A 10805-nucleotide genomic window follows, 5' to 3' on the forward strand; every position below is an offset into this window, starting at 1 on the left:
CTGCTATTTCAGTGTCTGTTCCATCTGCCAGGGAGGCATGACTGCTGCTCCCTGCTAATTGAATAGGTGCTCCAAAAGTACTTTCCTCGCATAATAAAACCCAAAATAATTATATTCTCAGTTGGATCTTCACCATCCTATCCAGTCTCTTACAGCGAAGGAGCAAGAAATTTTTTTTGCTCCATTATCATTGCCATTAGCGACCAACTAAGGCAAGTTCACCCCCCTCGAATCCTCCACCCCTACTCTTACACTCCCCAACACAACACACATACACACCAACACACATTCACACACCTACATGCCTCACCTCACACTGATTGCCAATTAGAGCAGAAATCAATTTACAGTCCCCATCACTAAATTGATATCATTATGTTTATTGTGGAATGAATAATTGATTATCATATCATTATATCTGAATTTAATTGTGCAGAAAGCAACCCTGGTAGGTAGTAGCAGCAAATAGGCAAAAAAAATTGATTGTTGATAATTAGGGGTTATTATTATCATATTCCCAAAATGCCAGCATTAAAGGTGCAAGATTCCAGCTATGGCTGCCTGATAGCAAAGCACATTGTCTTCCACTAATTACGACCATCAGCTTCTTATTGTAACAACAGGCCTTGTGTATATTATGCTTTTTCAGTATTAATGACTTTATTACATCTTTTATTATATGATTTCATACATCCCTCACATCTATTTTAAAAAATAAACTGCCCATGAACATGTTACATATGGCAATATTCATATTATTGTATAATATAATCTCATTTCATTATCATAACCTCTTTAGAATCTTAGGTCTATAAATAAAATTCCAAAAAGATGAACAAATAATTCTTTGATTCAACAGGTGCCAACTTGTTAATGTTTATGTGTTTCCTAAAGTTGTCATACTCCTGTGGTCCAGGTGATGGTGAACAATTCATGTACTGGATGCCACTGCTCGGTCACGTAAATGATCAGCTCCTGAAACACAAGGAAGACAGGGTCACACAAAATCTTGTTTTCAATAAATAAATAAATAGAAATAACTTTCCTCCTCCTTATTTAAAAAAAAAAAAAAAAAAAAAGATTCCACCTGGGCCCCTGACTCTGAGCCCCTGACTCTGAGCCCCTGACTCTGGGCCGCTAACTCTGAGTTTTGGTTGAAACAGCAATTATGTAGAATTCCTATGGCCGAGCCATCAGAATGCAAGAAGGGGATGTAGAGTGGGAGCTCCGGAGAGTCAGACACCACCACCACCTTTGCTCGCTTTAAAACAGCAGTGGTGGTGAAGACAAGCAGAGACAGATGGAACTGCCTGGCCTTTTCAAGCTTAGCATGCAGCCGGGAAAAGCAAAGAGAGATGAATGACTCGGCATGAGCCGGAACACCAGTTATTCAAGTCCCGACACAGAGCCTCACTGCCGCTTCCTCCTTTCGATCTCTCGCCTGGCTGGCATAAATCTTGGCCTCTTCACTTTGTGCTCCTCTTGGTATTAATAAGGCTTGAGCTGCCGGTACATTCAAAGGCAGCTTCTCAAGGGCAGCTAATCAAACGGTCAAGGAGAATGTATCCATGTAATTGCTCTCTCCGTTTGTTATAGATAATCCAGTTCTGTGCCCTTTGTTAGCCCTGCTTTTCAAGTGCATTCCTGTCTTGGTCCCTAAACCCAAACCCTAACTGCTAAACAAACAAAATCTACCCTTTGCTTTGAGCTTCATGTATCATGTATGTGGATGTCCTGAGTCTCACCTCTGTGAGAGTTGTATTGAAAGTCAGCGGTGTCTGGGATCCTGCAGTCTGCATGGTGACCTTGGTGATGGGAAGACTTCCTATCCCCCACACTTTCACCTCACCCAGTGTTAGACCTTGTAGCAGAGTATCATGGATGATGGAGTTTGTCAGAGTATTCTAAAACACACAATACACAGCAAAAGCATTAGTATGTACTAGTTATGCTCATGTTTATATATATATATATATATATATATATATATATATATATATATATATATATATATATATATATATATATATATATATATAAAGCTAGCACATATAAAATGACACTGGATCCACTGAAATGAATTACAAAAATCAGATACTGCATCATCTGCATTATCTTCATCCTCATCACCCCGTATGCAGTCAGCCCAGGCTCATTAAATCACAATGGTATGGTTCTTTCTACAATGTACAGTGCATCATGTGCAGCTGGGATGTTATTAGTAATCACAGATTTCTAATTTTTTGGAACACAATGGGCAAGTTGCAAAATATTATGGACTTAAATAGCTTGTTTTATGACACTTGAAATGTTTTGAAAACCAGTCATCTACCATGCTTGAAAGAAAGCCGAAATAGTTTGTAAAGAAAAAAAAAGATGCAATTTATACTTTATATCTTTATATCTTATGTCTTTATATCTGTTATCATATAGGGCATACTAATCTCTTACATTGAAGGCATAGGAAGTATTGTAGTATGCATATAATTAAATTTATTTTTATTTTTATTTTTTTACATGTAATCAAGGACACTAGCAGATTGTGTCTGGCCTCCCTACATGAGCAGCCTGTGATTTTGAGGTGCATTTAGACCCTCGCAGTTTGCTTTATCTTTCTACATGTAGCCACCAATCTATGGAGTGGGCCCAGGCTGCCAGGCATAAGCCGTCTGGCCACTACATGGTGTTGTCTGGGAGCCAGCTGAGCCATGGGTGGAGGCTGGCCACAGATGTTTGGCTACAATCGATCTGCCCTAGCTTGAGCACCGGCACAAGCAGAGCCCTGTCTCCCATCTGCTCGAAGGCAGAAAAAGGCACGGGTCCGGCAGAGTGAGTGCGCTGCTGTACCTTGACTGCTTTGAATCCCACCAGCAGGGACATCTTCCCAACTGTGTCTGGAAGGGGATGGAGCAGCGTCATCAGCCAGAGCAAGACATAGGAGAGAGACGAGGAGGAAGGAGAAGAAGGGAAGGAAGATGCTCACTCACATTTACAAACCTGACTGTGAAAATACGTTGTGTTGGCCGTAACCAACAAATATACACAAATACACACTCACACATACAAATACGGACCCACACTGCTGCTGAAGAACTCACCAATGCCCTCGCCATCGTCCCAGAACAGGGAACCTTCTGCCTTTCCGCTGTCATCAAGTGCGACAATCAGTCCGAGCGGATTGCTCCGACTGTAGCCGGGATGCGAGAGACCAGCGGAACATCAGTATCAAGAAAACTGTTCCTACCCTCCCCAAATGCCCACAGCCATGCCCACTGCAATTACCCTCCTCTGAGCTGAAGGTCCTTTTACAAACCAGGGTGTCTCTACCACAGAGAGCAACCTTGCTGAGGAGACTACATGTGATCTCACAGGGGTCTGGTGTGGCAGTTACCTGTAGTACGTGTTGTTCTCAGGTTTCTGCCATGGTAGGATATGTCCCCCCCTCACATGCAGGTTGATGTGGTTCAGCGGGGTGTGCATGTTCACAAACTGGCCCCTAACATCCATGGCCTTAGCCTAAAAGTGGAAAAAGAGTGCTATGAGAAACAGCACAGCTGCTTTTAATATTAGATGAAATAATGCACAGCTGGGAGGCTGCAAAAAAGCAGAGATGGAGAGACGTAGTTAAACGTACCGTGTGGTAATCATACCAGCGTGTGTCAGGGAGATAACCGTAAACCTCAGTTACTCCCTAAAGAGAAAAAAAAAAAGTATTCTAACATCAGACGCACGTAAACTTTATTGTTTCATTCATGTTTATTTTGCATTTTCTGTGAAACACTTTGAGTTGCATATTTTATGTATGTACTAAGGGTCCGAGGTAAGTTATTATTATTATTACTAATTACTAATGATTATTACTAATAATATTAAAAGTTTGGCAATGCCAATAATTTTAAAGCAAAAAGAGTAATGTCAATGAAGTGTGGGTGGGTTCATGTCTAACCTCTCCTAGAGCAGGAGTAATCAGAAGAGCTGGTCCCCAGAGGAACTGTTTATCAATATCCCATGTCACCCTGTCGTTCACAAACCTGCAGCACAGCACAGAGGCAGGCCTAAGAACAGCCATCCCACAGGAAACTGGAAGTCTATAGAGCTTGTTGAGCTCTTCAGTATAGCCCTCACTATCTCACCACTGTATGAAAGTGTATCTGTGTGCATGTGTGTGCAAGTGTGAATCTGTGTCGCTATGGTTAAAATTTTGCTTGACTATAAAGAAGAGATTTTACACTGACTTACAGACTTGTTTTCCACAGAAGTAAAGTAAATAAAAGAATCATAACATTCATGCATTCTTCTGATCAACACTGCAATTTGTTTTAACATGATACAGTGTCACTGGAGTCAATGTAGCTCTTACAAATAGGTCATGGAATTATTGTGTATCTGTGTGGCCATTTCTGGGTGTGGGTGTGTGCTTGTGTGTGGTTGAGGGGGTGGGGGTAGTCAGGATGGGAAATTGAATTAGAGAGCATCTCATCCAGCCAGCCGTGGAACGGGAAGGAGACGGAGAGGACGGACGGAGAGTCATAAGGAGCCTGATCAGTGGCAGCTTGGTAATAGCAGAGAAAGAATCAACGTTAGACAGACGCTCCGAGACCCAGTACAATGAGTCACCCGACAGTGAAACCTCGTCTGAATGGAAGTCTCAAAAGGATAAAATGACTGCAATTCGGAAATGCTAAAATGAATGAGAGGTTGAGGGCTACAAATAAGTTGGCAGAGAGAATCATATGTCTAGATGTGATCTTGTAGAGTACTCGCTCCTAAACTGAACTTTAGTCCATTGTCCTGAGGTTTTATTCATTACTTTGATAGCATTGCACTTATTTCATGGGTTTGTATTCTGCATCTCCTGTCATCCTGCCACAGTTCTGATCTGGACATATCTCAGCATTTCACATACATATGTCTTTATTTCTTGTATTTACTTCTGCTTGGTTTTTTTTGTGTGTGTGTTTTTTTTTCAGAACACTCTGTTGTACATGCTCAGTGTTTAACCTTGCAGCAGAACAAGGATGAACACTGACAGATCTAACTCAATCATATTGTACATCTGTGCAGAAAACCCCATAGTGGAGGGTAACAAACCCACACAGCAGAGTGAATTTAGAGTGAGTGCGTTGTAAAGGGGGCCACTTACTCGTGCAGCAGGGGTCTGACCACAGTGCTCCCCAGAGTGTGTGCCTCATACATCAGCGTGTAGAGGTAGGGCAGGAGAGTGTAGCGGATATTCAGCACGTCCCGTGATGCCTCAGCAAAGGTTATGTTCCAGGCCGACGGGTCCTGTCTCTGTCATGGATGGGACAGCAGGAAGACACAGATCAGCCGCAGGTGCTTTGAATGCAGGAGACTGCTACCACACATGGAAACAGCGTGACGCTTGCTCACCACATACAAGACAATGCTGTGTCCGTGGTGGTGCTTTGTTGATGGCATGTTTGTTTCTTTGGCTTGAGGGTTACTCTGATTAAAGTAGGACAATTGACACTTTGCCAAGAACATGTGCACCACTGCTGTTGGCCAAAGAACAAATGTTCATATTTTTCAGAATTCCAGACTGGACAGCTGTGGCCCCATGTCTGCGTGTGCATGCATGCATGTGTGTGTGTGTGTGTGTGTGTGTGTGTGTGTGTGTGTGTGTGCGTGAGTGAGTGTAAGAGAGAGAAGCAGAGAAAGTATGGCCAGTTTAGTAATTGCCTGCCAGACGGTGACGCTCTGTTCAGCTGGTCTGTGGTCTGACTCCTCTGCGTCTTCTAGTGTTCACACTACCTTGTGTTAATGGGGTGGGGTGTGATCTGATATGCTCTCACTTAAAAGCAACTTGCCACCAGCTCCTGCACAGAGGGATCGAGTCGATGAGAGACTGATAATAGCTCCCCAAGAAACATGAGCTAACAGGCTAACAACTGTTAACACCTAAATGTCTTTAGGACCTGCATTCAGCACTTATTGAGAACTGTGTCATTACCATGAACTGTATTTTTTCCCTACTTTTGGCATTAAGGCAGTACTTTGGAACTAATTCTAAACCAATTTTCACACTTCAATTTTGGGGTAATGTTATACTTTATAATTTAGCCTTTGATCCTTAGATTTTTCTTGATTTAACCTGATAGTGACTCATCGCTAAGGCCTCTAACCTCCCAGGGAATGATGTGGTACTTTTATTGTTTGTTTTTACATGGTCTTGGACTGTTGGATACTCTGTGGGTCCTTCTGACTCGGCATTACCAGGCACAAGTGCAGAGAACCTGAAAAGATGCAAAATCAAAAATAACAACCAAAATTTGGCGATGTGTGCCTTGATTGCCTGCCCATGTGACTGCAAGGTCAACCATGTGAGTACAAAACAGACTTTGTGATTTATTTATTTTTTTTATAACAGAGTACATTTATTGCAAATACAAGTAAACAGACTACAGCCCTTCCTTTCATGTCCAGTCACCACCCAGTCTCAACCCAACCAAACAGGCATAGCCCAGTCGTTTGACTGGCCAAACATGTGGAAGAGCTCAGTGTGCAGAAAGCAAGTCAAAGAATGTAGACCTGGATGGCCTTCCTGGCAGCTCAACACGAAATCCCTCTATTGCGCAAGTTATTTATTACATTTCACACCTTCTGTATCTCCACCGATCTATTGGTGTCCACAGCTCTGACTCAAACCCCTCTCCTCCACGCACTCAACCAGAGAGAACAAATTTTACGGCAATGTAATGGGTCTCATATTTCCACATTACGGCCAGCTGAATAGAGTAGACCTTCCCCTGTTAGGGCTAACCGGTTTTCTCAAACAAAAGGCTGAATTATTCCAAATGTACTGGGCTCTGACTCCATTAGCACCAACCATAATGCAATGGAAAGACACCCACGAGTCTCCAGTCACCTCTGAGAAGCCGCCTCATTTTCTGCAGCAGTGGTGGCAAGGAAAAACAGGCATGTCGGCAGCGGGCACGTCTCTCTCCCGGGGCACCTCATATCGATGGGCAAATTTACACCAGCAAATGAGTTGGCTAGACATTAGAGGCCAACGAGCTGATCGTTCACCTCCCTCTCTCCAGCACCGGGTTCCCCTTCCAGCCCTCATGGACAGAGGCGCTAGCCATCTAACTACCTCTCTCCTCCCTGCTGCTCCTGCTTTTTGTTTTCTCGTGCATCTTGGGTTTGCCATTTTTAATTCTTTCTCTATCTCAATCCCTCTTTCTCTCTGTCTGGTCTCCATTCCTGGTGCACCCCATCTTGAGGAGTGCTGTGTCTGTGTGAATGACCTTTCGTTTTCCTGACTCCTTCCCGTCTGTAAATGGCCTCCCTGCGTAGCAGCATTAAAGCTAATGATATGTTGGTAGGGTAATTACAGCAGAGAGAGGGTGAGTGGGAATAAACAGGGCCTTGTGCCAGGCGACTGAGGACACCATGTTATTGGATGACACGCACACATAAAATTGTGTGCGTGTGTATGAGGGGGTGAGGCTATATGGGCCATGTGATTGATTCAGCAAAACAAAATGTCTACCGGAGTGTATTATCAACATTGGCCTCATGCAGCCTTTCCATGACTCCTCCTCCAGTCTGGCCGTCCAGAACCTGGATGTGGCTCTGTTTTGGGAAAGTGAAGCTTCGCAGTCCAGAGAGTGATGACAGCCTGCAGGACACTCATCTACGGCTCTTGCTAATGGCCAGCCCTTCTCTGTGTGTTTGCTGGCCATTTTTATTGTAATCTTCCACTTGCTTAAAACACCCATTTGCAAGCCATTATAAAATGATTGGAATCGAAGGGTAGGAATGGGTGGGGGGGTTGTTCTAGGATCACCTTGAAAATTCAATTATGCCCCCGTCTCCCTGTTAGTGATGAAGTCGCAGCATTGTCCCATGAGGAAATTTAGCCCTGCTGCATTGATCGCCACAGTCTGGACTTATTGGATTTTTGCGACTCGTTCCAGCACTCACAAAGGTCACTTTTTACACGAATGCCAATGCGGATACCTGGCAACGCATATCAAACCTCTGAGCTCTGATCCAAAACCTGACAACACAGCAGACATCTGGGCTCTGACATCACATGCCATACTGCACAGGAAGCTCTTTTCATTTTTTCTTACACATGTGCACAAAAACTTCAGGATGTGTGTATATGTATATGTGTGTGTGTGTGTGTGTGTGTGTGTGTGTGTTTGTGTGTGTGTGTGTGTGTGTGTGTGTGTGTGTGTGTGTGTGTGTATGTGTGTGTGTTTGCGTGTGTGTATTTGCTCACCGGGTTACCCTTGCCATTGTGGTTTCTGGAATATGGGTAGAACGCTCCTAGTTGCATCCAGCGCAGGCACATTTCAAATTCTGCCTTATTGAAAAATCCACAGATGTCTGCTCCAGTCTAGAACAGAGACAAGCCTGTTGATATAAAAAGTGCTGAGCACTAGTGTCTCCACCTTAACAGGTGAAGCACATGGGAGCATCACAGTAACTGTATAATGCACCTACAGAAACCATACATTTAATAAGAAATTAACATGCTTAAAATCAACTGTAATATCTGCAGATCTGGCAAAGGCACTTACATATGAAATGCCAAACAAACTGAACTCCATCATCCCTAAAAGACAGAGAGAGAGACAGACCGAGAAAGAGAGAGACAGACAGACAGACACAGAGAGAGAGAATGTGAGTCTCTGAACATCAACATAACAAAGCAGCTTTGTCTCAGAGAGTGAGAGGTGTGTTTACAGGAACAAAGGCATGATTCATCATTCATCTCAACAACCTTCACAAACACACCTACAAAAACACATCTTCTCTCCCTCTCTCTGTCTGTGTCACACACACACTCACACCCACACACACCCACACCTATAATAGACTTGTAAAGTTGGTCCCAACTGGCACTGTTGTCTCCCAGCCAGTGGCCTGCCCATTGCCCACTGCTTGGGTAGGTGGAGCGGGTGACGACGATTCCTCTCTTTCCTGTCACTTGTTGCAGGGCACTGTTATGCACACACACACACACACACACACACACACACACACACACACACACGTCACGGAGCATGTCAGGAGCTCACTGAGGCATGTTCCTGCTTTCAGTCTTAACCTGGCAACTCCTCCATGTGCGCGTTCAAACCAAGATTCACGGCCAGGAAATAAAGGCGCTCACTCACTCGTAAGTGGGTTTGGTGTGAGACCAGCCGTATAGGTTGTGGACATCGTAGTGTTTGACTGCAGTGCCATCGGGAAGCACCTGCTGGCTGTTCATACAGAGGGTCTTGTGGTTCAGACCTTGTTCTTTAGACTCCAGTCCTAAAAATGAGCCAAACACTCATCACTCATATCTCAGGCCAGAATAATTCAAGTAATGTTTGAAAATAGCATTTATATATTCAGAAAGAGGGTTTAAGGGAGTAAGAGAGAAAGAGAGAGAGAAGGTAAGAAAGGGGAGGGGCTACAGGCTTACGTGGCATGTAGGGTGGGTGGTCATAGACAGATGGCCCCAGACACTTCTCCCAAACTGTGCCGTGGACAAAACTGGCTGGCTCGTTCATGTCCTTCACACATCATTCCAGCAAATCACAGTGACAAGGTTAATGGCCGTCAAGGCAACAGTTGCCGAGGAACAGACAGTGACATTTTACATGCCTGTTCTGACATTGTTCATGGGGACACATAATTTTCTAGTTTGGTGAAAAGGAGGAAAGATTTGGCCTTGACTTGCTAATCTTTACTATTATATGGCAAATACAGTGAATTAAAAGCTTTTTGATAGTTATTCATTGACACTGCACTACATTTTCATGCATAAGAGAACTCAGTGAATTAACCGCTCGCTTATTGAACTCACAGAGTTCAGTATTTTGCCAAAAACTTTTTTTAGTCTAATTAGAACTTACAATCCATAGACCATCGAATTCCATAACGTTTGCATAGAAGTCGGCGATCTCTCTATGCCACCAAACTGCTGTACGGCTTTGGAAGAAATCTGGAAATGCTGTATAAGCTCTGTAGTACTGTGAGAAAGAACCGTGTGCGTGCACACACACACACACACACACACACACACACACACACACACACACACGCACACACACACACACATACAGAAGTGATTATCACCCCAGTGGGTCAGGTATGATGAGCTCCCATCTATTGTTCTCTGATTGGATCCATGACAGCGTGCCATGTCTCCATCATCACCACTGACTGGATCAACTACGCAATTACAGCACATTGTATTGATGATTCTGACATGCAGATACTTTATGAAGTAAAATCGGAGTTCCTTTCTGTGATTACAGCTTGGCAGCAGATTGGGTTAGACTTGCAAAAAGGAGACACATGAATAGACAGGGAGGCAGGAATACCTCTACTTGAGTGTCCCAGTCCAGAGACTCATTTACTATGACATTGGGATAGTCAGGCCACACCTGGGGAAGAAGGTGGGATGCAGCATAATTAAATACTCTACACTGTCATAATTTCAAGGTATCAAGGCACTCTTTTGTCGGGATGCGCTACCTTTCCAAATACGATGCCGTCACCGATTTCAGCGGGCCATCTGATGAAGACGTTCTCATTGATACCACGTTCATAAGCAGGGTACCCAGTCTCATTGCCTGAGATGGCCGGATCCTGTGAGCAAAAGGAACTGGAGTTTGATTCTGCATTTTACTGATGGCAAGTGATGTCAAACGTGACCGGCTATTCTTTACCGCATCCGTGTTTGCGCTCATCTCAGTCAAACCTTTTGCCACAATGCCAAAGCTAGCTATCATCCCTCTAACCTTTCCTACCCCTCCCTGAGACAGGGAGAAATGTATATG

General features: G+C 43.9%; 1 protein-coding gene across 2 annotated transcripts in view; it reads right to left on the bottom strand.

The window, feature by feature from the left end:
* Positions 1-360: 360 nt before the first annotated feature.
* Positions 361-10805, bottom strand: part of si (sucrase-isomaltase (alpha-glucosidase)) — a 37608-nt gene continuing 27163 nt past the window's right edge. Inside the window, exons 33-48 of one of the 2 annotated variants that reach the window (XM_035525361.1) lie at positions 10501-10614; positions 10347-10409; positions 9876-9992; positions 9443-9533; positions 9150-9288; positions 8842-8975; positions 8553-8587; positions 8252-8368; positions 5144-5292; positions 3947-4031; positions 3635-3691; positions 3392-3516; positions 3099-3187; positions 2848-2894; positions 1746-1904; positions 361-975 (exon numbers count right to left, since the gene is read on the bottom strand). In XM_035525361.1, coding sequence (XP_035381254.1) covers positions 898-975; positions 1746-1904; positions 2848-2894; positions 3099-3187; positions 3392-3516; positions 3635-3691; positions 3947-4031; positions 5144-5292; positions 8252-8368; positions 8553-8587; positions 8842-8975; positions 9150-9288; positions 9443-9533; positions 9876-9992; positions 10347-10409; positions 10501-10614 — 1599 coding nt within the window. In that variant the 3' untranslated portion in view covers positions 361-897. The other variant, XM_035525362.1, reaches the window with a different exon arrangement.

Source organism: Electrophorus electricus, chromosome 4 (assembly GCF_013358815.1).
Source record: "Electrophorus electricus isolate fEleEle1 chromosome 4, fEleEle1.pri, whole genome shotgun sequence".
Lineage (NCBI taxonomy): Eukaryota > Metazoa > Chordata > Actinopteri > Gymnotiformes > Gymnotidae > Electrophorus > Electrophorus electricus.